Below are 25,485 nucleotides of genomic sequence, written 5' to 3'. Positions count from 1 at the left end.
CAGAAGAGAACTTCGTGTCTCTCCTCCAATCAAATTGTTGAACCATTTCACTTTGACCCGGAAGGAAAGGCATACAATATTTTTTGCGCGAAATGTGAGAATAACTTTCTTATAGCTGCGGGTTAAAAAACGGAAAAAGTGGTAAAGTGCAGTAAAGTCATCTTTTCATTTTGACCGACCTTATCAGCGCGTAAAAATGGACGAATATGATGAAATGTACGGTATAGAAGATGACTTTGAAAGTCAGTTTGCAGACGAATTGGAAGTGTTGGCGGATATGGACAGTAAGGGGAGAGTTTTCTGTTATCGTTTTCAGTCCATTTCAGAAAGACTATGAACTCTATTTGATATATTGTTTTGATAACCTGTGCAGTCAGTTAATGGTTTGCATATGGTTATCATTGTATGCCTTATGTGTATTATTCATGCACCTTGTCTGTTATGAATTAAAGTATGTTCATCTGTATTGTACGTTCTTTCCTACTGTATGCACAAGATTTTCCTCCCGGGATTAATAACGTGTATCTAATCTAATGTAGTGTGATCTAATCTTGTATGATCGTTTCTTTCATTCCATATGCTGTCAGTCAGAGTCCCTTTTCTGATTTTATTATCTCTTATTTCCTGTCTCTGATTTCTGTAGCTGACTTTCGTCCCCTTCCAAAGAAGTCAGAACGCAGGACCAGGGTCTCAACCTCCTTTGAGGAAGCCCTCGCCTCTGGGGACATGGTCCCGAGAACTCAGCATGCTGTTACGTCACAGAAAGCTTCTCCCGATGTCCTGGAGACATTGAACAAATGTGACAGTAGCTTACTTTCCAAGGTGTCGGAGAACGACTACCTGGAGAATTTGTTGACCAGCGAGGACTCTTTGAGTGAGTGCAGGCAGATTGAGAAGAAGGGAAGAGCAGTCTGTCTGCGTCTGCATTCACCGTTTTGTTTTTCCTCCACTTTTTCAGCTCCTAAGGCTAAAAGGCAGAGGCAGGACGTGGTCAAAAAACTAAAGTTTGATTCTGCAGACGATGGGAAGGAAATCACCCCTCCCTCATCCCCGGAAGAGTATCCATCGGAGAGCAGAAGGTAGGGGAAGTCGACACAGTCAGACGGCATGTTGGACTTTCATTGGTTGGGTTTGAGCTGTTCGTCTGGGATGTCGCTGACAGCCAAAATTCCGGTGGAGACAGCAGTGCTCCGGCAGTGACGCCCAACGCTCTGGACATCAGCGGTCTGGAGGTCCTGCAGGCCACCCCCCAGAGGGCAATCATGGCGGCACAGCACATCCTCCACAGGCCGCCCCCAATGGGCGACTTCATCTCCGTCACGGGCTCCTCCGGTGACCGAGTGTACCTGGCGAAGAGGGAGGACGAGGATGCGGGGAGGGTGAGTAAGGTGTTAGCCGTGGGCCCAGAGCCTGCTGAACACCCCAGCTGACCTGTATGTGTGTCTTTCTCCATGGCGGGCAGGCGTCGGATGCCCTGGCATTCCGGAGGTCTCAGTATAGCCTGGGGCTGCTGTCGGTGCCCATTGAGGTTCTGAAGGAGCAAGTAGCAGAAAGGGTGGGGCTCCTCCCATAATCGTTCCCGACACACACACCCCTATACACACACCTCTTTGTTCCCTTTCCAGTTCCCTGGCTGATGAGTCTGTTTACACTCTCCCTGCAGCGACATCAGCAGTTGGTGCAGGAGTCTCAGCGCCTGACCGAAATGCTGAACAGGTGATTCTCTGACTCCCAACACCTGCCCCCCCTCCCCCCCCGTGTGTTCTCCTACCCTGATGTGCTTCTCGATTTCGGTTTTTCTCTTTTGCTCTCCAGTCAGGTAGATCGGGAGTTTGGGGAAATGGACGCTGAGGAGCCTGCTGAGGGAGAGGGGATACAAGATGAAGGTGGCAAGGATGCAGCGTCGCGGCTTTGGGTGGACAAGTACTCACCTGCGCACTACACTGAGCTGCTGAGCGACGACGTGAGTGTGTGTGTTTATGTGTGTGTGTCAAGAGGACATGTCTGCACATGCAGATGTATGTGTGTGTAGAGTTTGTGTCTGTATATGCATGTGCATGGAGGGTACGTTTGCACACGCGTGTGTCTGAACCCCTATACCTTGTGCCCCTAGTTCACCAACCGCTGCTTGCTGAAGTGGCTGAAGCTGTGGGACATGGTTGTGTTTGGCCGGGAGAAGTCCACCCCGAAGCCCAGACCCACCCACACAGACAGCCGGACACAGGTGCAGTGCGGCTTGGGGACTCAAACTGCTGCACTGGAAGCGTTGTGGGTCCAGGTCCCGGGAAGAAGCTCTGCCTATAGGGGCTTTGCTGCTCCTATGGAAAACTGAACCGCTAGTATAAAAATGTAAAACTGCAGTAAATAGAGTGACATACGTTCGCCTGCAGAAGGACCAGCAAGCCTCCCGGTTCAAGACTAAGACGCAGATGACGGAGGAGATTCTGGAGGCCGAACTGGACCAGTATCACCGCCCCAAATACAAGGTGTGCTCTCGGCAGATACGGGGTCATGTCTGTGGGCAGTTGGTCTGTGTGGGTAGATGGTGAAATCCCTTATTTGTTTGTAGGTGGCGCTGCTGTCAGGACCCCCTGGCCTGGGGAAGACCACTCTGGCACACGTTATTGCAAGGCATGCTGGGTACAACGTGGTGGAGATGAATGCTAGGTAGCTAATCTCACTCGTTTTATTATTTGGACTTTGCGAGTGTGTTCCTGACCATGACACTGGCTATTTTGCACGCAGGATATCAATTTTATTTTGCGGCTAATGGCCCCTGTGCTATCTTGTATAGACACTTGGCGTCTTAAACATGGTGGCTGACTTAGCTTACGTAAGAAGTCCCAGAGGAAGATGTTTCTGTGTGCATGTGTTCCTAGCGATGATCGCAGCGCCGAGCTCTTCCAGAAACGAATCGACACGGCCACACAGATGAAGTCTGTGCTGGGGGCCAATGAGAAACCCAACTGCCTGGTGATCGACGAGATCGACGGCGCCCCCTCTGTGAGTCCCTGCCCGGGTCAGCTCCGGCCTAGCTCTCCCCCTGCCCCTGTTATGTTTAGCCACCAGAGGGCGCACTGGTAAAACCCAATATTGCAGGCTCTGATTTTCAAAGGGATGGTATGGGTTTAAGAAATATTTATTTCAGACTTTTTATACCCACCCCCAGGCTGCTATCAACGTGCTCCTGGCCATCCTGAACCGAAAGGAGACCCGGGACACGGAACCAGTGGCTGGTGGTGGCGTCTCAAGTGCACTCAAGAAGAAGAAGAAGGAGTCTATTCTAATGAGGCCCATTATCTGCATCTGCAATGACCTGTAGGTGGCGCTGTGGCTTTCATAGGGCTGAAGAGAATCCTTCCTGAATAGGGGTCTGTCTTTTATTCCCAGTGCCATGCTTTAGTGCTCCGGTCCGCTTGGTCTCCCGCAGGTACGTTCCCGCTCTCCGGCAGCTTCGGCAGCAAGCCTTCCTCCTGAGCTTCCCCCTGACGCAGCCCTCGCGGCTGGTCCAGAGGCTGGTTGAGGTAGCATGAGACACACACACACACACGCACTGCGAGTCACATGCGTCGCGCACTGCTAACTGGGACCTCTGGCGTATGTGCAGATCTCCAGGCGTCAGGGCATGAGGGTGGACACGGGGGCACTGCTGGCCCTGTGTGAGAAGACTGAAAATGACATTCGCTCCTGCATCAACACCCTGCAGGTGGGCTACTCTGCCTCTGCCCCTGCCCTTGCCCCGCCCCCACAATGCTCTGGCTCCTCCCACTCCGGACTGAGCTGTCTCCTATATGCACTTGCTTTCCCTGCTGTGCCCCTCTAGTTGGAGAGGTTAATTAAAACCCAGTGTTCCTGCTCTTACTTCGTCTTGAGGCCAGACTGTTATTGGGCCGCGCTCCCCGGAGCGGCCAGTAGAGGGGGTCGCCCATGTGTGAGCTAAGTGTCTCTGTGAGCAGTTCCTTCACGGCCGAGGTCAGCGGCAGCTGGACCAGCGGACTGTGCAGTCCGTCCAGGTGGGCCTGAAGGACCAGAACAAGGGGCTGTTCTCCATGTGGCAGGAGATCTTCCAGCTGCCCAGGACCAAAAGGTACCCTGTCTGGGTGGGGGGTGCTTCTAGCACCATCCAAACTCACCAGTGACCCCAGCCATCCACGTGTATGGAGCTGGGGACTTTAACACTAATTTGTCCACCTGTTAATCAGTGTGTTGTACTACACGTCCCATCATACATTGTGACTGCCCCTGGCGTGTCACCCCGCCTGCGTGCTGTTGCAGGAAGCGGGTTAGTGAAGATCTATTTGCTGTGGTGCCGGACGGTGGGCTGGGCAGCGCGGGGGCCCAGAGGCTGCAGCACATCCTGCACCTGGCCACGTCCTGCGGAGAGCACGAGAAGCTCACAAACGTACGGCATCTCCCTCAGCCTCACACCACTTCCTCACCCTCACACCACTTCCTCACCTTCCTGCTCCTTCCTTCTCTGTAATTGTACAACTTGGGCTCAGTGATTTCAGCTTCCTGTTCCCCTCTTTCCTCCAACTTTCTCTTCATCCCTCTCTCTCCTCCATCCTCTTTTCCTCTCTCCCCCTCTATTCCTCTTCCTTCCTTTCTCTCTTCCTCTCCCCCTCTCCTTCCCCCTCTCCCTCCCTCTCTGTTCCTCTTCCTCTCCATTCCTCTTCCTCTCCATATCTCCCTCCCTGTCTTTCTTCCTCTCTACTTACCCCCCAGGGACTCTATGATAACTTCCTGAGCATGAAGCTGAAGGACTCTAGCCTGCAGGCCGTCTGCATGGCCCTTGACTGGCTCGCCTTCTCCGACCTCCTGGGCGAGGCTGTCATGCACAACCAGAACTTCTCGCTCTGGCGCTACCTGCCCTTCCTGCCTGCCGCCTTCCATCTGCTGTTCGCCGCCACCAGCGTGCCGCGCATCAACTACCCCAACAGCCACTATGAGGTAGGGGGCGCCATCCGCCGGCAGGGTTCACAGCTGGATGTCTGTGTAAGGCTGGTCCTGCCCCCATCTTGAATCACAGGCGGTGACCCGGATGCAGCACACCCGCAATGCCCTGGCGGCCATGTTGGCTGAGGTGCCCCCGTCCATCCGCAGCCGGGTGGGGCCTCGCTCCCTGTCCCTGGAGGTGCTCAGTCTCCTGCTGGAGGTCGTCTGCCCCAAGCTGCGCCCGGTGAGTCCTGCGTGCCTGCGTCTGCGTGCCTGCGTCTGCGTGCCTGCGTCTGCGTGCCTGCGTCTGCGTGCCTGCGTCTGCGTGCCTGCGTCTGCGTGCCTGCGTCTGCGTGCCTGCGCATGTATGCTGTCACTACTGTATGTTCTCGGGCCAGAGCTGCTGCATGATATCAATGAGCAAAGCACCTTAAAAATCAGCTGGGAACAAAGTGGGGGGGGGCATACTGCTTTGAATAGATTTATGCCACCCACAGGAACAGGGAGCGGGGGTGGGGGGGCAGGCGGCAGCTACCTTATCGCTTCCAGGCAAGCCTGAATCTGCACCAGCATCCCTCAGGATTGCCTGCCTGCTCACCCACTTATCCGGCTCCTGGCCTGTGTGTGCGCGTGTGTCTGTGTGTGCGCGTGTGTCTGTGTGTGCGCGTGTGTCTGTGTGTGCGCGTGTGTCTGTGTGTGTGCGTGTGTGTTTCTGTGTGTGTGTGTATGCGTGCGTGTGTCTTTCTCTTTGTGTGTGTGTGTGTGTGTGTGTGTGTGTTTCTGTGTGCGTGTCTGTGCGTGCGTGTGTCTGTTTCTCCTTGTGTGTGTGTATGTCTGTGTGTGTGTGTCTCTGTCTATGTGTGTGTGCGTTTGTGTGTCTGTGCGTGCGTGTGTCTGTTTCTCTTTGTGTGTGTGTGTATGTTTGTCTCTGTGTGTGTGTGTGTGTGTCTCTGTCTATGTGTGTGTGTGTTTGTGTGTCTGTGTGCGTGTCTGTGCGTGTGTGTGTCTGTTTCTCTTTGTGTGTCTGTGTGTCTCTCTCTCTATCTATGTGTGTGTGTCTCTGTCTCTCTGTCTGTCTATGTGTGTGTCTGTCTATGTACATTTTCCTAATCGGCCTCTTTCTCTAACTACACAGCAGCCTCCGTCTTAATTATTGCTGGCTAAATGTGTTTTTTTACACCGCTACCAAAAAAAAAAAAAAGTCACGGGGGGGGGGGGGGGGGGGGGGCAGCTTCTCTTTCTGGTTTCTGGGACGTGGAGGGGGGGATTCGGGTCGACTGGGGGGGGCAGTGCACCGAGACGCTAGCCAGGCAGCTTCCACGTCATCCTGTCGATGCCCTGGGCGGCGGCGCTCGCGGCACGGGGGCCGCGGGGGCCCAGGACATGTTAATTTTCTGCCGCCCGTTTTCCCGCTGGATTCCCGCAGCACCTCTTGCATAACAGGCCGTCACCGCAGACCGGCGACGTCACCTGACCTTTTCGTCGATGCGCTCCTCCTGTTTTTTAAGAAGCTGGGGCCTTGCTGCCAGTTGGTGCGTAGCGGGTGGGGGGATGGTGGGGTTGGACTCTCGCTCTCTCGAGCGGCAGCATCCTCCCCCGTCACTCTCCTCAGGCTCGTTCGTCATGTTTGCCGACATGCCGTCTGTCCTGCAGCCTCCCGGGTTCTGCTGCCGATTACGAAGGTGTCTCAGCCTGCTTGTACCCACCCCCGCACTGCCTACAGAATTTCTTCCGGACTCTCACATCCCAGTAACTTTGTTACGAGCTGTGGTCTGACCTCCTCAGAGTTGTTTTGCCCCCCCCCCCCCCCCCGCTCCATTTTAGGTGATGCTCTGAGTTGCTCACGCCTTCACAGTGGGCAGCTGTGTGGTATAGAGTGTGGGGGGTGGGGGGTGTTTCATTTTCTCCTGGAGCCTAAGCTAGTGGGCCGGCTCCAGAGCATGCTTGTCACACATGGAGCGGAGGCTGTGAGCCCTAAAGGACTGTGGGTAATCTAACCCCCCCCCCTCCTCAAGTCTGTGGGTGGCTGACATGCAGGCTATCCTTGAGTACACACAGAGGGATCAAGGCTGTCATGTTGACAGCTCCTGGGGGGGGGGGATAATGCATTATTTCCTGCTAATACATGCACACACCCACCCACACCCCTCTGTGGCGATTACCTGCTCAATTGCTTTCCTGCCCCCCCAAATGATACCCACACCTGTCTTGCAGGTGAAACAATGACGGTGCTTGTTCCCATGCAGCTGTAGGGGCTGTGGAGGGGGGGGGGGGCTGTGGGGCTTTTCTTGCCAGTCTTACCAGAGCTGGGGCTGTAGCTGACGCCCTCCAGCTATTTGGCGCATCCATAATTAGTGCATCTCATGTTTTATTTACCGATTTTTCATTCGTGTGGAAAGTTGCCCTTCCTGGTGGTACTATGTCATAAGCCCGGCCTTGGGAATACGGGTATCTGGGACGAACTCCTGCCAGCCCACCTCTGGAGACCTGACATGGCTGTTCCCTGCCCTCCCAGGTGAACCCCCAGCTGTACAGCAGCCGCGAGAAGCAGCAGCTGGTGGAGCTCATCGACACCATGCTGTGCTATAACCTGACGTACCGACAGGACCGCACCCCCGAGGGGCAATACCGCTACCTGCTGGAGCCGTGAGTACCCGCCCTGCTGCCTCACCCAGTCACGGGACTCCATGTCTACCGAACAATACAGCCACCTGTGTGTGTGTGTGTGTGTGTGTGTGTGTGTGTGTGTGTGTGTGTGTGTGTGTGTGTGTGTGTGTGTGTGTGCCCACCATGTGATAAAAACCTGTTACTTTGACGTTGTGGGGACCATTTCATCAGTTCCCACAAGGGGAAATGCAGTTTGATAAAACTCTGTCACTAAAAGTGCCAAAAGACATTTTTGTTTGGTTACTGGCTCAGGTTGTCATTGTTGGGATTAGGGTTCTTCCCCATAGAAATGAATGGACGGTCCCCACAAAGATATGAGGATATGAGGACAGGTCTGTGTGTATGTCTGTGTATTTTGGTTTCCTGTAAATACCTCACTGTTGTCGCAGTGAGCTGGTCTGTCTTTCCCCTCAGTCATCCTTTACATTATCTTGGCATTTATTCCTCTGCGGTTTGGTTCCCCAGTACTCAAAGGAAGGCTTCTGCTGTTAGCCCTTCCGGCCTGGAGCTGAAGGTGGAGCCCTTCAGCTTTTGCCAGTTTCCGCCCAGCCGGCTGGGATCCCTCAGATCACTGAGAATTCAAGGCGTTTAATTAAAGTGTAACACCTGACGCACCTGGTGAGGTCACCCGCCAACCTCTTAATTAGTGCGTCAAAGTAATTAAGGGTCAAGGCTGAACGAAACTAACTGGCCTGCTTTTGTACAGGAACCCTCACTAATCATACGTAGAATTATGGGACAGGTAACGGAGACCAAAATTAATGACGTCGAGGGGAACACATAAGCTCGATCGTGAACCGTTCATCAGTGAGCACGATAGGAAAATCCGTGAAGCGTCTGCATGTTGGCTGGGATAAGCTGTGTACCCCAAGCAATGTCCTTTCGGGTTTTTCTAGATTCTGGTGCTATATCACTCTTACCTCGGTGTTAGCATAATTCATTTGTGGTGCAGCTTAGACTTCATCATTTATTTTCTGACGAGGATTAGTGATGAAGAAGATTAAAGGAGGGGGGGACATGCCTATAATCAGCAGTACTGCATCTGACTCCGTACTGCTCGCCTTAGCTCAGTCCCTTGAACCCTGCTGCGGTCCCTATATTTGACCCCGATAGTAACCGGTGGATCACAGATTTAGTCACCATTGTTCCCCCTCCGCTAGGCCCCACCACCTTCCAGAGAGAGTCAGGAATACAGAGCTTGCCACCCCTGTTTGGGAAATCCATGCTGGGATTCTTAGCCAGAAGGTGGACAGCGGACTCATTTGAATTCTGGGCTGTGGATCGGATCGGTGTCGCTCCTACCTTTCGGCCTTTGCGGTGCACCATGCAGGGCTCAGATCTCCAGGTGTGATGTGAGGAGCCAATCATGGCCACCGACTGGGGGCTTCCACTGGCTATCGCCCTTCTACTGCTGGGATTGGTCTATGCCTTCCTGTACCTCCCGGGTATGCGCGCCCTCCTGGATCAGGTGGCGACTAACCAAACCGGGAATGTAGCTGTTCCTGGCAGCAAGGGTAACTACACACTGATCAGGAGTACCTAAAGTAGTTTGACGAGGGACGCTTTGTCTGTGAACTTCATAGGGCCTGTGAAGACCCTGCGGAATGCCGTTAATGGATCAAGGTAGCGACTTTGATTTGTCGCTACTTACTTTAAATGAGTTTGTTGTGGGAGAGCCAGACAGGTCAGTGCCGTGAAGCGTTGGCGTGTTATTAGCGTTTTGACCCAGTTTTAGGTTTGTCTCTAGCCTGCGAGCTGTTCCTTGTTTCCAGACCGACGGCGCTGGGCAGAAACATGGTCCCCCTCATTTCAGAGCGCGTCTCCTCTGAGAGGAGCATCAGCTGATGCCGCCTCGCCCTGCTTCTGCTACTCTGTATGAGACCAGAGCCAAAACGGCTGCCTTAGGCGTCATGGACAGATATCATAGCAGAACCTGCCTGTTTTTGTTTCTGAAGTATTAGCCGTGTAAATGTGGCAGGTGTGATTTGTACCCTTCCTTCCTGAATTTCTGTACTACCTTCGTATATAAAGTGCAGTGTTTTTAGTCAGTGCAGGTGTCCGATTTTTCATGTCCTCAGTTCTGTTCAGAGGCTACACCAGGCTGTGTGCTTTTATGTAAAAAACAAAGCATAATTATGAATTTGCTAAATGATTTAAATGCATATGAAATGTGTGATGTCATATCCTGGCTTTTATGATCAGCATCACTGTAGTATTACTGGGAAGAATGGGTTTGCAGTTTCATCCTCTCCGTTTGGGCTCTGCCTGGCTGGCTGACCGGGTAGGGGGGTTCCAGTGGAGTTTGCCTGATTAAAACGCTTGGTCTTTATGTAGGATTGATTGCTCCCGATTAATGTGTCCTCCATGTAGAGCTGGACAGTATGACCAAAAATTTATATCACAGTATTTTTGAAAGATATATCGGTTTCATGGCATACAACGGTATTTTTTTTTTAAGTATGACTGAGCATTTACCACATTTTACTGGACACATTTTTGTTTTACGCTTTTGCATTGTTCCCTCATTAACTATATTATTTTATTATTAGCCATTGGGCCTATCTGCTACCTTAATGATAACATACGGCTAACGTGTTTGTTGGCTAACTGCTTATAGATGAACGGCTAATGTTAAGGTGTGTGCCGGCTAAGTTAACATTTTTGATAAGTGTGTCCAGTGCAGCCCGAACGCGAGCTTTACTGACCTCGCGAAATTTCTCAAAGACCAGGATGTCGGTCTTTAAGATGCTTCGCCAGGTTTGACGTGCTACTTAACTTCGTCGCCACAACTTTGTAGCACTGTTTGCATAGAGGCTTATTGACATCCTTAGCCTTTCCATGCTCGTCTGCAAAATACTTCCAAATAGCACTTATTTATTTATTACGAAAGCAGCTTGCGAATTGCCTTCAACTATAACATATGCCACGTTCGGCCAGCTCGGTACGTGTGCGTTAACCAGCGTGAATGCGTTCAGCGGCTGAGAGGAGGGGAGGGGCTGCGCGAGTGTGTGCGTGTGAGTGCACGCACGCGCGCCTGCGCTGTAGTGGTGCTGTGTGAAGTGTGGCGAATGAGGCGGAAACCACACTGTTGGTATCAGTAATAGTGAAAATGAGTATCTAATCACACTAATTTTTAATATCAATTACTATTTCAGAACCTTTTTTTTTTTTGACAACCCCAGTGTCTCATTATTTGCAACTCCAACATCAGCTGTATCTTCCGCTTCTGATCTTTCGCGGTACATTTTTAGCGGTGCGGCAGTTAAAAAGGTCACTCCTTATACAGTTTCCAGCTGCGCCACTTTCTGAACTTTGTGTAGGCTATTTAAACCGGTATTGCGGTATAAGAAAAATTCATGTCATAACAATAATAAAAAACGGTTTTCGGTATGAACCGGTATACTATCCAACCCTACTTCCATTTTTCCTTTCCGTTGTGGAGTGAGATCTGCTTGCTGTCAGGTTCCTCTCCGTCCTCACGGATTTAAATATGCAATTTGGCAACATTGTGATGTTGTGCCTAGAGAGATTAAAGTCTTGTTTTTGATTTTCTTGTTGTGTGTAAAGAGGAAGGCTGAAGTCCCAGGTAATGAAACATCATTTGACTGGAAACGGAGGCATCCTCCCTCATATTTATACACACAGTGGCTGTTTGGGCTGTTTTCCAAGAATCCCCGACTTGCAGTGCTGTTTGAGAAACTTCTGCGGGTGTATTTTCTAGAACGGATGTAAATTTTGAAGCTTCTTGGTTAAATTGGGTATAACTGACCCCGGTTAATAAAGACTAAGTTTGTGGCTCCTGTAGCTCACCAGTGGGGTTAATCTTTCATTCTTTCGTGTGTTCATTCAGTACGTCAGCCTGTAAAATATACCATTATAACAGCAGAATAAAGAGCAGTGTTATTCCTTGCATCGGTTTCCGTCCTGTGTGTCTGAGCAGTGAAATGATTCGGTGTGGTTTCTTTGCGGGTTATGCTGAAGTTCTCTAGACACAGCAGATTTTGTCTACGGTAGACAGATGTACCACATTTTAATAATTAACCTGCAGAGCTGTTTCTTATTTGTTTGTTTATATGCTCTTGTTAATGTTACGCTTATGATAGAGCTACATATTTAAAATTGGCCGGTTGATGTGGTGCAGGGTTCGTGACCCCAAATCTCCACAGGTGTGGTTGGCGCCCCCCCATCGCCGGGCCGCTCCCAGTGGATGTGAATGGGTCGTGTTGTCCGTGTGAGGCTGATGGGTCCTGCCGATCCCCGGTGTGGTGTGTGAGAGTCTGAGAAGGGTGTGCCATCACTGAGGGTTGTTGTGTGACCCCCCCCCCAGGAATGTGGAGGATGCCGTGCGATTCCCAGGCCTGCCTCCCCGCCGGCAGCTTACGTACCAAGCTAAGCAGATGATCGCTAGGGAGCTGGAGCTGGAGAAGATGAGGAGGGCTGAAGCTGTCCTGCTGGCACGCAACCCGCTGCCGGTGACGTCTGGGGGGCAGGGTGGCATGGGGGGGGGGGGGGATGGTAGCACATGTGCTTTCTTACCAATCCCCTGCTGGTGTGCTGTGGGGGCGGGGGTGCACATGGAATGGAGGGGGGCAATGACACATGCGCCTTCCTGCCAACCTACTACCGGGCAGGGTGGCATATGAAGGGGGTGATACATGTGCCATGTACCACTACCAGTAGTAAAAATGACTTTACTGTGAACTTTGCTGCTTTCTGTGGGCCGACGAGGTTCCTGATGATTAACATGCTATAAATATCAGGATCTGTGACATTCCACATCCCATAATGCATCTGGTCTCGCACAGGTTTCTTTATGTGCATGTGACACATGAATATGTCATGATAAACTACACTAACTGTAAATTTGGCCAGGGTTATGCCAGGGACAGGGTGCTTGTTGCGTCTAACGGGGTTAGTGCTGTTCCTTAACACCCTGTAAGAGCTTTCCGGAAAGCACTGAACAGAGTGGCAAGGAACAGGAGGGCAGGAGGAAGAGTATGCCTCCCTCCCGGGGTGGGGGGTTGAGTGCATGGTTTGAGTGCTGGTAAAAATCCCTGTAACCAGTACACCTTCATTCTCACAAGACCATCAAATTCTAGTCTTTTTGGGGTCGTACGCGCTTTGGGCTGGGGGTGTGACTCTTCTTCACGCCCCCCTCCCACCCCTGTAAGTTTAACCGCTCTCTATGCCTGGGCTCTACCACTCAGAACAAGGAGGAGGAAGAAGGCAAGACTAAGTCGAAGGCCGACCCCAAGAGCAGAGAGAAGTGCCTGCCCATGGAGAACCACCGGCAGAGGCTGGAGACCATCGTGAAGCAGAGCGTGGTGGAGAGCAAGGTGGGAGCGGCAAGGATGGAGGCTTACGCCCTCTGCCGGTTAGGAGCGGCAAGGATGGAGGCTTACGCCCTCTGCCGGTTAGGAGCGGCAAGGATGGAGGCTTACGCCCTCTGCCGGTTAGGAGCGGCAAGGATGGAGGGTTACGCCCTCTGCCGGTTAGGAGCGGCAAGGATGGAGGCTTACGCCCTCTGCCGGTTAGGAGCGGCAAGGATGGAGGCTTACGCCCTCTGCCGGTTAGGAGCGGCAAGGATGGAGGGTTACGCCCTCTGCCGTTTAGGAGCGGCAAGGATGGAGGGTTACGCCCTCTGCCGGTTAGGAGCGGCAAGGATGGAGGGTTACGCCCTCTGCCGGTTAGGAGCGGCAAGGATGGGTTAGGAGCGGCAAGGATGGAGGGTTACGCCCTCTGCTGGTTAGGAGCGCCCGGTCTGGATTGGAGCGCTGGACTGGTCCCCGGCTTTCGATCCGTTTACAGGGACTCACCGCTACTCTTTATTTGCCAAGATCCATATCGGCCTGGAATTTGTTTTGTGAATGTCGGGTAAATTCCAACGCTGCTTGGTAAACAGCGGGAGCCTAGTGCTCTGGTTGGTTCCGTGTGTCTGTGTGTGTGTGTGTGTGTGTGTGTGTGTGTGTCTGTGTCTCTGTGTCTGTCAGCCCATGGTTGGGGGTTCGAATCCCAAGCCCTCACACCCCCTGTGCCTGTGTGCCACGTGCTTCTTGAGAGAGGCTCCAGCCCCCACCTCCCTGTACTAGTTAAGCAGGTAGGGAGGGAGGATGGATGGATGGATGGAGTATTTGAAAGAATCTGTATAATTGTCTGGCTCTCTGTCATTCTCTCCTTCCCTCCTTCTCTTCCAGTCCTCGGCCTCCATCTCTGCCTGCCCTTACTTATCCTCATCAGCAGGGTTTAGGACGAGTGGACTCGGCGAGGCTGATTAGGGCTGTGGTACCCCCCGCAGGTCTAGCAGCGGTGTTAGGTGTATGAAGAACTCCTCGTATGAAGCCCCCCCCTCCTTTTGCTGGTGGTGTGAAATAGTCAGAAGTAGGGCAGCCCTCCCATTGAGGATGGGTGCCGATAAAGCCCACCCCCCTGCCCCCAGACGGAGTATGACCAGAGAGGGCAGCCTGGAGGGTGGAGCGTGTGTCAGAGAAGCAGAGCAAGAGACAGCGAGTCTGTGGGGGGGGGGGAACTGACCATTTTAATGTCCCTCCTGGCCAAGGTCCAGGGGTCTAATCTAACGAAGCATAACCCCCCCACAGCCCCCCTAGGGACCGCTGAGATAATCGGGGTGTGCGGAGGGCAGCTGGAGATGCTACCTACAGTGGGCCGGGGGTTTGGGTTGCAGTAATGCAGCGCTACTGGATTTCTGAATCTAATCCAAGCGCTGCTGGGAAATTGGCTTAATGGGGGGGGGGGGGGCTGGTTTAAGCTGCAGAGGCGAGGCTTAGATCTGCCAGCCGCCGTCACCAGCAGACTCATACCTTCTGCCTGTTTGGTATTAATTGTTAATTAATTTATGACTAAAACACACAGATGTAATTAACGGAAACAAAACACAGTAAAGAGGTGGTAAAGCCGCTAGCCCCCCCCGACCCCAGCGAGGCGTGCTCACTCCCCGATCTTCTCTCTTCAGCCCGAGGTCGACTTCTTTGGCCGCGCCATCGTGCCGAGGGTGAAGCCAGAGCCCACTGCAGCCTCAGGTAAGACTGGAACCCGCACACCGCGTAAGACTGGAACCCGCACACCGCGTAAGACTGGAACCCGCACACCGCGTAAGACTGGAACCCGCACACCTCGTAAGACTGGAACCCGCACACCTCGTAAGACTGGAACCCGCACACCTCGTAAGACTGGAACCCGCACACCGCGTAAGACTGGAACCCGCACACCGCGTAAGACTGGAACCCGCACACCGCGTAAGACTGGAACCCGCACACCGCGTAAGACTGGAACCCGCACACCGCGTAAGACTGGAACCCGCACACCTCGTAAGACTGGAACCCGCACACCTCGTAAGACTGGAACCCGCACACCTCGTAAGACTGGAACCCGCACACCGCGTAAGACTGGAACCCGCACACCGCGTAAGACTGGAACCCGCACACCGCGTAAGACTGGAACCCGCACACCGCGTAAGACTGGAACCCGCACACCGCGTAAGACTGGAACCCGCACACCGCGTAAGACTGGAACCCGCACACCTCGTAAGACTGGAACCCGCACACCTCGTAAGACTGGAACCCGCACACCTCGTAAGACTGGAACCCGCACACCTCGTAACCTGAAGCGCCGGCAGCCTTGTACCGACTTGCGAGCCTTCGCTCTACGGCATGGCCGCATTTGACCCGTGAGGTCATCGCATCATTGAACCGAGAGCCGCTCTTCAGAGTGGGTTCTGGACGTGTCTGTTAGAGATGGACTAATCAACACAGATTTTTTTTCAACAAAACTGCAAAAGTTGAAACTTGTTTGTTAGACGATTTTTTTTTTTTAAGCTCGCCTTCATCAGAGTGCAGTATCAATGCAACAAAAGGAATACCGGCGATTGCAGATCACTCAATTTTTATGAAAATCAGCTGATACCAATTGACAGCTAATTGATTGATCCGTACATCTCTAGCTTCTGTTCTGTGGGGGAGTGGGGGCGCGTTTGGGCGGATTGCTCCGTTCCGTGCTGCATGGCTCGTTCTCTGGGATTAGCCCTGCTAATCTCGAGGGTGGCGGAGCCCCTGCGTGCCTGTGGCTGCACAGCCTGCCCTCCCGCACACCTGGCAGATGGCAGATTGTTTAAGTGCTGATTACTGTAAGAAGCCAACACACTCGTTGTCATGTATTATTCAGGGGACACTTTCAGGCGCATGCAGCCTGCAGGCTCTGCTGTCCGGCCTGTTTATGCAGACGGAAGTATGAGCACTGGGTCGAATTTGTGGCTTAAAATGCATGTAACCACACGTGTTTTCTTGGGACCAGAAGTGCCCTTTTGGCTCGTTAACCATTTCACTACCGGCTGGTTTTGCTAATGATTTGAGAAATGAGGCTTTAAAACCTACACCCAGGTTAATCCTTTGTGATTGGCCTGCTGTGGGGGGGGGGGATACTGGAATTGGCTTTTGTAGTGCAGCTGAATGGAGTGTGTGTCCCTCTCGCCATGCAGCGAGGGGAGAGAAGACAACGGTGGAGCTGCTGATGGGGAAGGCCGTGGGGAACAGTGACGTCTGGTTCCGCTTCAACGAGGGTGTGTCCAACGCCGTACGGCGCAATGTCTACATCAAAGACCTGCTGTGAGGCTGACCCCCCCTCTCCCAGTCCCCCGCCTCTGGCCACCCTGCCCTTAATTTCTCTGGCATAATTAACCAGACTGCAAGTGTTCTCAGTTCCCTCCGCTCCCATTCTGTCCATCAGTCAGATGTTAATGTGCACATTTTCTCTCGAACCTGCAGGACTGGGGTGTGACTGTCACTGCCCCGTAATCCATGCTGTCCATATTAACCCTGTACACGGGATTCGCTGTGGTGGGAGGGAGGGGGTCGTTCTTGTTATGATGTTCTGTGTTTGTCTTCAGTACGCATGATCTCTCACTCAAACAACAGGCATTAGATTGTCTTAAAAATCCTCTACTTTTATTCAATATGACAAACTTTTTTTTTTTTTGCAAAACATTCAATAAAAAGGGTAATTTATTTATTGCTTTGTCATTGAATCAATGCTTGACTGTAATGCATACAATTTCTAAGCCCACTCCGAAATAAGACAACAGCTCTCTGCAATTTGTAGCTAAATGTATCATAACTCAAAGTCCACATTCCTGCTAGCTGTCCTGAGCCTCCTGGGGGGGGGGGGGGGGGGGCATGGCCATAACCTGAGGGTGAGGCTCCCATTGTGGGTTCTGCATATGTCTAGCCCTAGCTGGTCGCCCGCTAACCACTGTTAACAGGCACACGATCTTCGAGAAAAAGGCAGCATTTAAGAATGAGGTGTTAAAGGCTGCCTTATCTCCTGTGTCAGGGCTGGGCTGTAGCGTCCAAAGCAGACAGCACCCATGTATTATATAATCAGAATAAATAGCATGTATATATACAAGCGCTCTGGGATGTGAGCGTCTGGAGGATGTGAGCGTCTGGGGGATGTGAGCACGTGCACGCCGGCCTTAAAAGGGCGTCACGTTGGACGGCGGACCGTGCGCCGGATGTTGGCGCCGCTGTTCCGCCGATTTTGTTTTGTCGTTTTGCTCCAGTGTTTTTGCCTCTTTAACGCTCAAGCAGCAGCAATGATACGACCACAGCAGCGCGATTACAGACCTACGGGCCGCGTTTATGCACATCTAAAAGTATAATAAGTGCCGTTTGCAATTTTTTATAGTGAAGAATATATTTCATGGTTATAACTAAAGGCTTTTTAAATATATTTCATTGATATATGTTTTTGTATTTCATGGTTATAACCCCCTCTCCCCCAATTCTATGACCTATATTTCCTGGGGGTAGGGGGGCACTGTGCGTCTCAGCCAGTACTTGCTCGGGTCGGGTTGGGTTTGAGGGGGCGAGGCTGCAGCAGCTTGCTGAGCTCCGTTAGAGGATGGTGCACTTTCCTTTCTCCACCCAGGGGTTGTTCTTCATCAGCTCGGGGTTCAGGAAGGGATCCTCCGACACCCCATTCTCAATCCATTTCACCAGGCTGCACAGGTATGTGGGGGTGGGGGGCGGTGGGTTGAAAGGAAAGTACCGTCACATCACTGCCACCTCCTGCCTGGATGCTTCACTTGTGATCGACCTGGACTTGGTGGATGTAGGTTAATGACACCTTATTTACTGTTATGTACCTGTACCATGGGGTGGGGGGTGTTGCACGCACGCCTCCTGCTGACCTGCCTACCCTAAGATCCCCCCCCCCACTTTGCACATGTTTCTGAAGCAGCTTTGGTGACTCTGCTCTTTAAAGCCTCTCACATCTCCCTCCTGGCAGTTATGAGCCTCCCATCTTTACAGGTCCTGAGCCACTGAACCTTGCATCTTCTCTATCCGTCTCCTCTAATGTAAATTTCTGCGTTGTTCCTCCGTGGTTCTCTCTAAGGAACTGCAAAGCCAGCCTCTCTGTGGCGATCTGACTTTGGCCGCTGCTCTCACATCTCTCCAAAGTGGGAGGAGTTAAGGTTCTCCTGCAGACGACTGCTCCAGGAACCAGGGGCAGCCGTCGAGGTCACGCACATCTGGAGATCATTACACAACCTGATCAAATCAGCCTGAGCTTGGAAGAGGAAGGTGAACTGCAATGCTGATCGTGATGTCATGATGATGTCATGTCATGGTCATGTGAGGTGGTGATGCTTCTGGTGCTTGAAGACCACTTACTCAGTGGCTGTCTTGGAGGACTTCTCCCTCTTGAAGGCCAGCTGATACTTCAGACTCTCCACCTCTTTCTTCATCTGGGGCAGGTCCATGTCGTCCATGACTGCGGACTAGACGGGATGGCTGTCTGAGGAGGGGCTGGAGCCAACGGTGGAGAAGAAAGTACTGTCGACACCCAGCACCACATGCGGTCATACTGAGGTCAAGCTGTTTTGCCGTTAGCCCCTGTGATGAGGGGAGGGGGTCCACAGACCTTTTAGTCGTATTACTCTATGTGAACTCCCCGTGGGGGTGGGTGGGGGGTGCATTTGCTGGGATTTCAGCCGACTGAGCTGCTGATGGGAAAACTCAAGAGCAAAATAAACAGGCTGATAAGTGAAAAGCGGCCCGGCAGCTTCGAGCAACCGCCAACTCACCTGCCTCCTGAACTGCCCGGCTAAATGCAGCTCTACCGTAAACCGGGCAGAAATTCCGACCTCTGACATCGCAGAACCGTAGTTCGCCTAAAGTTCCCCAAGTTAAAAACTTTTTTTTGTAACTCCGCAAAAAAACGAATGGTCGATTTAATTTATTCAAGTTCATCTAAGGGGGATTAAACTCCGGTCTTATCAAGCCATGCAAATGTTGGAGGGTGATTTTCGAAACGTCTGGTGGGACACGGTACAACAGTAATGCTCTTTAAAATAGCCTACAGCCCATGACAATTTCTGTCATTATTTAATTTCACTGTATTTTTAAATGTGCATTTGCGCATGATACGGTTCATTTTCATAACAATTAAATATCCATTCACTAAAGTCTTTTGTAACTATTTACCGCCATTGAGTTTCCTCTTCTTCAAGGTCTCCGAGGTCATGCTATGTGTGTTTTCGTCGTAGGCTCTTTGGTTAAGTTACCTACATATTTTCTCCTAGCCTAGCTTCATTAATATAGTCCGTCAAAATGGGCAGGTTAAACCGGGTCAGCGGTCACAAGACTAGTCTTCCTTCCTGCGTCCCGATGTGGGGAAAAGTTGTGTTCGCACCTCAATTAAACCCATTACAGGTCCTGTACAGTGGTGATCGGTAACCGCTCCTAAAAATCAAAATACTGAAACCAAATAGAAAATGCTTAACTTTACGAGATGAAGGTGAATGTGAATGTAGGCTACAATATTAATGCCTCATGCTGCCAGTAGAAAATCCTTCTGCAAATAGAATGTCTTTTGGTATGAATATTTATATGTATCCCCGCGATAACACATGAACTAAAAACACTGCCGGCTTGACAGTCCCAGCATCTGTTAAAATATTCTGCTTGGGAGCAGCAGCGCACGAAAATGCACAATGCATGATGGGGGGTCGTAAAGGTAATTAACTTAGCCTCTTGACAACCAAGCGTGTAGAAATGAGCTTAGGAAGTGGGGTCCGGAAGGCGAAACGCTCCCCCCCCCCCCCCCAAAGAGCCGAAGTTTATGTAATGAGTCTCAATGCAGGCGCAGCGACTGTTTCATACAAACTCGTAAAGCCACATCATGCATCCTGCGACCCCCTTGACAGTGTTCTCCCTCCCCTTGAATTAAAAATATTAAATCGGTGGAAATTAAAACGCAACAGTCAGATTAATTCCCCCTCCCCTATGGCTTTTAAAGGGAGATGTTCACGGAACTTACCTCCCTGACGATCTGGTGCAATACACAATCCTTGCTGTCCCCACCGGTTTCAATGCACTTGCCGTTTCCTTTTATTGTGACTTTCTAAAAATCATACGACGTTCAGATGTGTTGCGTTACCCTAAAGGTGCTTTAAGTCGCCGTTGAAATGAGGCGGGGATCGAGATTCAGCCCCTGGGCGAGAGTCGGGAAGTTCGGTCCGGTTCGGGCTACGGAGCGAAGCGCTTGATGGTGTGAGCGGTACAAGACGGCGTGGGGACTGGATGCGCGGCGATGTGGATGGTGTGCGTGTGTGTGTGTGAGTGTGTGTGTGTGCAGGCAAGCCGGGAGGGATACTCGTTTTAAACTCGGATCCTTTCTCTTTCGGGAATGATCGCAGCGTCAGAGCGGCATTTTGGGTGGCGGGGGAGGGGAATGGCGCTGTTCCTCTAAAGCCCTGTCCGCTTTTCCATCCGGATTGTTATAAATGATTTAGTGCGTCGATCGACACTTTCCCAAATCTGGACGCTTAATGTTTGACTTCATAACGGTGCTCTTTAGAAAAGGACAATCCTTTATTTGACATGCAAGGCTGCGCAGGCAATTGTGCAAAACACGACCTATGTGGTATGTGGTTTGTGTATATCTATAGATGATATAATCCGGTTATAGACACTTGCTTCGGTCTTTTAGGCCTAATTTAAAAAAAAAAAAGACTTCACTTTTATAACTGTCTGACCAGGTTAACCTAAATTGTGTGACGAGAGGGAAAGAGTATCATATAAACATTTATGACACCTGTTTTAGCAGAAGACGGATGGAATACTAGAAGAATTCGCCTGGAACATTTAAATGTAGCTATTAATGATATGTAATATAAGGGGCCAGGTAATGGCCAGCTTCCTAGTCAAGAACACAAAGTATACGTGTAATTGGGAAGCGACTCCTATTACAATTTAGAGATTACACTGCCATTAAATTAAAGATTATATTTGATTGGTGTTTTATCTATATACAGAGGTCTTGGCGAGCACGCCTGCAATGTGAATTTCAAATCCTGCCTAGAGCCACTTTGTGCGCCGTGAACAGTACCTGTCCGTTGGGGGACGGTTCTGTCCTACAGCAGCGCCCTGCTTTTTCTCTGTCTGTGAAAATGTATTTTATTTTACATTCTCAGGGACTGGTGTTTGCCTTGCAGTTCGTTGCAAAGCCCTGCGCAGACAAGGAAGCCGGCAGTTTGGCATTCTGTGACAATGTATAGGTCAGGTCTCTGACCACTTTGGGATGTAATGGTGCCCCTGCGGTCGGGAAGGGGGGGGGGTCTCAGCCCAGTAAAAAGTATTCTGGGAGGGGGGAGTGTTAATGGATACTCTGAATGATGTGTGTGCAGTCAGGGGGCACAAGATAAAAGCGAGTTTGAATTTAAGTGTGTGTGTGTGTGTGTGCGTGCATGCATTGGGGGGGGGGGGGGGGGGTGGTTGCTCATTACACCCGCTCCCACAGCCCCCCACGGTCAAAACCCTGTCTGCCAGAAGGCCCATCCGATGCACCCTGACAGCAGATATCTTACTTCACTTAATCCTGGTCCAGCGCCCAGGACGCCCTTAAGTGCTTCAACACTCTGGTCCAGGAGCAGCTAATGCAGCGTCTCCACTGCCGCCTAAGAGCAGCTCAGATGCCACAATGGCGGCCGGACGTCTTTCAACCCGACCTTAATAATTTCTATATCTGCGGTCTCATGTAGGATTCGTACAGTCACAATATATTCTGCCCAGAAACCCAGGCTGGAATAAATGTATTTAAAGATCAAAGCAAGCTTTTGAAGAGTTGGCTAGATGAACGAGAACTGTCTCTGAATTGCACTATCAATCTGCATGCGAAATTAGAAAAGCCTTCTCACCTGTACGGCATTCAACTGAGGAGTTCCCGCTACGACAAACGCAGCCTAATGGCGCCCTCTTCTGTTTGAATTCAAACCTGCGCCTGCTGCGCAAAGGAACGGAGCCTTTGAATGAGACAGAATATTATACTCGCGCCACCTCCAATTAAGTGCCCCGGGATTTTCTGCATTTTTATCTGCGTTCCAGTGTTATATTAATAACGTGCGGAATTTTTATTTGCCACTAGATGATCTTTATATTTTTAAATCTCTCGTTTAGGGAAAACTGCAAAATATGTATTGTCACTTTGTAGTCAACAGCCGTACTGCATTTATTAAAAGCAGAAGTATGTTTTCTGTAGCTGTAGTACTTGTATATGACCACAGGGTGTCACCAAATTTAGAGGAACTAATTTTCCCACACAAGACGAGCCAGTTTGCTTCCGGTAACGACGTAGCGGCAGTCCAATGGCATCTAATGAGGACATTTAAATAATAAAATCATTGTTTGTACAAGCGGTGTAAATACGGTCAGTAAAATAATTTTATTATATTTATCTGCTTAGCTAATTTATTAATCTGAAAGCGACTGGTCATTTACCTAATAATTTACATATTATTTGAATGTCAGGTAGGTCTACCTTGTTCAAGGTGGCATTTTTCTTATGAAAGCAATGGGTGAAAAAACTCAGTTCAGATTGGACCAGTGTCGTATCTTTAATAATGAAAACGTGCGCAGAATTGACAAATTCACATACCTAATGACTTATGGTAGTTTGTGTTACTGGGCTCGGTGGCTGCAGTAGAGAATCAGACGTACCTCATCAGCAGGGAGCTGGACTCGTAACTGTGAAATCCCAGGGTGGGGCTCTAATGTTAGACCTTGGAGCGGCTCACTCCTGCTTAATTGGTTCTGTGAAATACCCAGCTGAATCATACCTGTCAAAATGAGCCGCAGTCCCCTGGTCCCTAGTGTAACTACAATTCACAGAAGTCACCACTTGTTACTTTCAACCTGAAAATCTGTCAGGCAACTGGGAGGAAGCCGCTGAAAGCAGGATGAGCACATCTGCGGTGCTGGGCCTTTCGAGTTTCTCTGAGTGTTACATATGTGGTGTGTGTGTGTGTGTGTATATATATTTATAAATCTTTCATCATTTTAAACTAATGAACCCTAACTCACAAATCAGTCAGTAAGCATTTTAAAGTAATTTAGGTTATGATGGAAAACACAAAAATAAAATTATGTTTAAATAAAAGTAGGAAAACAGATGTATTTCGTTAATTACAGGACACAGACGGGAGGGTGGGCTTCGCAGACTCATTCAGCTTTGACGTTTTAATGTTGTTTAGACGTCATCTGTTCAATATCAAGAGGCTTCAGAGTCGGATTCATTTCTGAGCCGGTGACCCATGCAGGGAAGTGAATGTACTTTTGTGCTTATTTTAAATTGGGTACTGCTATCATTCCTGTCTCAGGTGATCTCCCTCTTTGTGTGTGTGTGTGTGTGTGTGTGTGTGTGTGTGTGTGTGTGTGTGTGTGTGTGTGTGTGTGTGTACACTATGGCCATGTACATATTACATTTTGGGGACCAAATGTCCACAGAATGAGATAAAAAGCCTGTTATTTTGTAGAGAGCGTTTTTTTATTTTTTTTGATAAAAAGCTGTGAATGCGATAAAGAAGCACAGAATGTCAAAAGCCTTGTGTTTCATTTGGTTACTTATGGTTAAGGTGAGGACTGGGTGGAGCTTAAAGTCATCATGTAGGGTTCAGAGGCTTCCCCATAGAAGTGAATGGAGTCCCCACAAAGATATAATTACAATCGTGTGTGTGTGTGTGTGTGTGTGCATGCATGTGTGGGCTAAGGTTGTTGAGGCTGGTTGCCTCATAGAAGCACCTGTAGAGCAGCGTCTAGCAGACCATGAAGGTCAGAGGTCACGAGCTCTGCTGCTACCCCTGGCTCATCTGTGTTGAGCAAAAACAATATGTCAGCGTCTGGTTTAAGAGCTTCTCTCCAGTTTGCCTTTGATGGTAAACCTTCTTTTTGTTTTTGTTTTCGTTTTCCAGGAAAAACACATTTCCTTTATCTCATTACCACTTTAAGGCTTTCATCTTCTGGGAAACATTTAAATCCCTACAGAGGGAGAAAGAGATGCCATTCGAAGATGCAGAGAGGCAGATCTCCAGGCAGCCAGAGCTTTGCTCCTATTGGCTGCATGGTCCCTGTGACTGGTCAGTTCCTGTGCCCAGTCCCTTATCGTCTCCTCAGCTGCTCTGTAGGCGGAGTCCTGGCTGCCTCCAGTGGTGTGATGTCATCGATGGTCTCTAGCTGTGCTGTTTGTTGTTGTTTTTTTCCCCCTCGGTCTAAGAGCATGTGATCCAGCAGTATGCGTGTGTGTGTCTGTGTGTGTGTGTCCTTTCGTTCCGGAACATCCGCTTTCTGGAGTGTGTACATGTGTTGCACACCTCAGGGGGCGATGTTTATTCTGGCACTGTTACCACCACGCGTCGTGTGCCATGCCCGCATGGTCCTGAGCCCCATATAAGATTCACCTGCTCTGGTGGAATTTATCTGATAAAATTACTGCAAAAAATTTATTTTTGATTATGACAAGTATGATGATAGTAAACGTAGCAGACATTGTCCCCATCCTCACATGGTGTCCTTCCTGTCCCCTATCATCACAAGATATCCCTAATTATGTTCCCATCCTCACAGTATGTCCATCATCCTGTCCCTCATCCCCACAGTGTCCCTCATCCTGTCCCCCATCCTCATAGAGTGTCCTACATCCTGTCCCCATCCCTGCATAGTGTCCATCATCCTGTCCCCCATCCTCATAGAGTGTCCCTCAGTCTATCCCCTATCCTCACAGGATGTCCCTTATCCTGTCCTCTATACTCACACGGTGTCGCTCATCCTGCCTCTGCCCTTCACAGGGTGTCCCTCAGGATAGCGACGATGGTGGAGGGGTCTCTACCCCCAGGTGTGCCTATGCCTGCTCCCGGTCCTGTAGAGGCTTGACTGAATTTTGATATTTTTTTTTTTTACTTATGCATTTTAACACACTACCACTTTGCTCATGGGCTTTGAGGCAAATGTGTGAAACTCATCCCTGACTGAAAGGTCAGCTGCAGTTTCTTTCATAATTGAAAGAATCAGTTGTAAATGTATGTATGCGGCTACATCTAAAATTGCCCTTTGAAAGAGCTGGTTTCACACCCAGAGCTCCAGGGGAACTTCATGACGTTTCTCTAGCCCCAAAAGCCATGTGTGTTGCCGTTTAAGCTGCTGGGAGCACAGGCATGATGGGCTGAATCGCAGGAGACTCTGCTTCTGCGAGGGCCATCAGGGGGACAGATACGCAGGCTGGACTGCAGCCGCGGGGCCATCTGTGCATGTGATGCGATGAGTACAGGGTCACTGACTGACAGTGCCAACACTGGCCTGTGGGGGGCGGCAGTTTGGCTCAGTGTAACATACTGCTGTAGAAGGAGGTCGCTTTACCAGAATCTCGATCAGGCCTGTGTGTCCTCCATGCCACCACATCAATGCATCGACATTTCAACCGTACTTTAAGCCAAAAGGATATGGGTTATAAACCTCCTTCCGGCCCACAAATTCCCACCGTGAGCCATTTCTGGACGTCGTCCCCGGTGCCAGTAAGACGCCACGCAGGCCAGCCAGA

General features: G+C 50.6%; 2 protein-coding genes and 1 long non-coding RNA gene across 6 annotated transcripts; 1 reads left to right on the top strand and 2 right to left on the bottom strand.

Annotated features, from left to right (window-relative positions):
* Nucleotides 1–73: 73 nt before the first annotated feature.
* chtf18 (CTF18, chromosome transmission fidelity factor 18 homolog (S. cerevisiae)) lies at nt 74–16,562 on the top strand. Its single transcript, XM_048992096.1, has 23 exons — nt 74–284; nt 644–874; nt 959–1,079; nt 1,163–1,379; nt 1,463–1,555; nt 1,664–1,716; nt 1,816–1,963; nt 2,114–2,224; nt 2,391–2,486; nt 2,570–2,667; nt 2,880–3,003; nt 3,170–3,318; nt 3,431–3,524; nt 3,608–3,706; nt 3,957–4,087; nt 4,276–4,402; nt 4,726–4,950; nt 5,030–5,179; nt 7,451–7,581; nt 11,930–12,074; nt 12,810–12,938; nt 14,573–14,639; nt 16,094–16,562. Exons 1-23 carry the CDS (start codon nt 197–199, stop codon nt 16,222–16,224), a joined length of 2,958 nt encoding a protein of 985 aa, XP_048848053.1. The 5' UTR covers nt 74–196; the 3' UTR covers nt 16,225–16,562.
* LOC125718324 (uncharacterized) lies at nt 14,652–15,231 on the bottom strand. Its single transcript, XR_007384814.1, has 3 exons — nt 15,117–15,231; nt 14,901–14,972; nt 14,652–14,780 (listed from the first exon to the last, which is right to left on the bottom strand). It is a non-coding gene; the product is annotated as an uncharacterized LOC125718324 (long non-coding RNA).
* On the bottom strand, nt 16,538–20,333 carry LOC125718323 (guanine nucleotide-binding protein G(I)/G(S)/G(O) subunit gamma-13-like). 4 transcript variants are annotated; one of them, XM_048992098.1, is made up of 3 exons: nt 19,936–20,333; nt 18,288–18,422; nt 16,538–17,613 (listed from the first exon to the last, which is right to left on the bottom strand). In XM_048992098.1, the coding sequence occupies exons 2-3, from the start codon at nt 18,383–18,385 to the stop codon at nt 17,508–17,510; spliced, it is 204 nt and encodes a 67-aa protein (XP_048848055.1). In that variant the 5' UTR covers nt 18,386–18,422; nt 19,936–20,333; the 3' UTR covers nt 16,538–17,507. The 4 variants fall into 4 exon arrangements, with proteins under 4 accessions (XP_048848055.1, XP_048848058.1, XP_048848054.1 ...); XM_048992101.1 differs by having other exon boundaries at nt 18,288–18,394; XM_048992097.1 differs by lacking the exon at nt 19,936–20,333 and adding an exon at nt 19,101–19,615 and having other exon boundaries at nt 18,288–18,394.
* Nucleotides 20,334–25,485: the final 5,152 nt, after the last annotated feature.

Source organism: Brienomyrus brachyistius, chromosome 22 (assembly GCF_023856365.1).
Source record: "Brienomyrus brachyistius isolate T26 chromosome 22, BBRACH_0.4, whole genome shotgun sequence".
In the NCBI taxonomy this organism is placed as follows: Eukaryota; Metazoa; Chordata; class Actinopteri; order Osteoglossiformes; family Mormyridae; genus Brienomyrus; species Brienomyrus brachyistius.
This window is presented reverse-complemented; position numbering and strand designations above follow the sequence as displayed.

What these genes read in the sequence shown, in the direction of transcription:
- LOC125718323 (XM_048992097.1), bottom strand. An exon ending in TCCTCCAAGACAGCCACTGA is followed by an intron (nt 17,614 to 18,287) that starts GTAAGTGGTCTT and finishes ATACCTGTGCAG; the next exon opens with CCTGGTGAAATGGATTGAGA.
- chtf18 (XM_048992096.1), top strand. Translation starts at nt 197, where the DNA reads ATGGACGAATATGATGAAATGTACGGTATAGAAGATGACTTTGAAAGT. An exon ending in TATCCATCGGAGAGCAGAAG is followed by an intron (nt 1,080 to 1,162) that starts GTAGGGGAAGTC and finishes TGTCGCTGACAG; the next exon opens with CCAAAATTCCGGTGGAGACA. An exon ending in TGGTCCAGAGGCTGGTTGAG is followed by an intron (nt 3,525 to 3,607) that starts GTAGCATGAGAC and finishes GCGTATGTGCAG; the next exon opens with ATCTCCAGGCGTCAGGGCAT.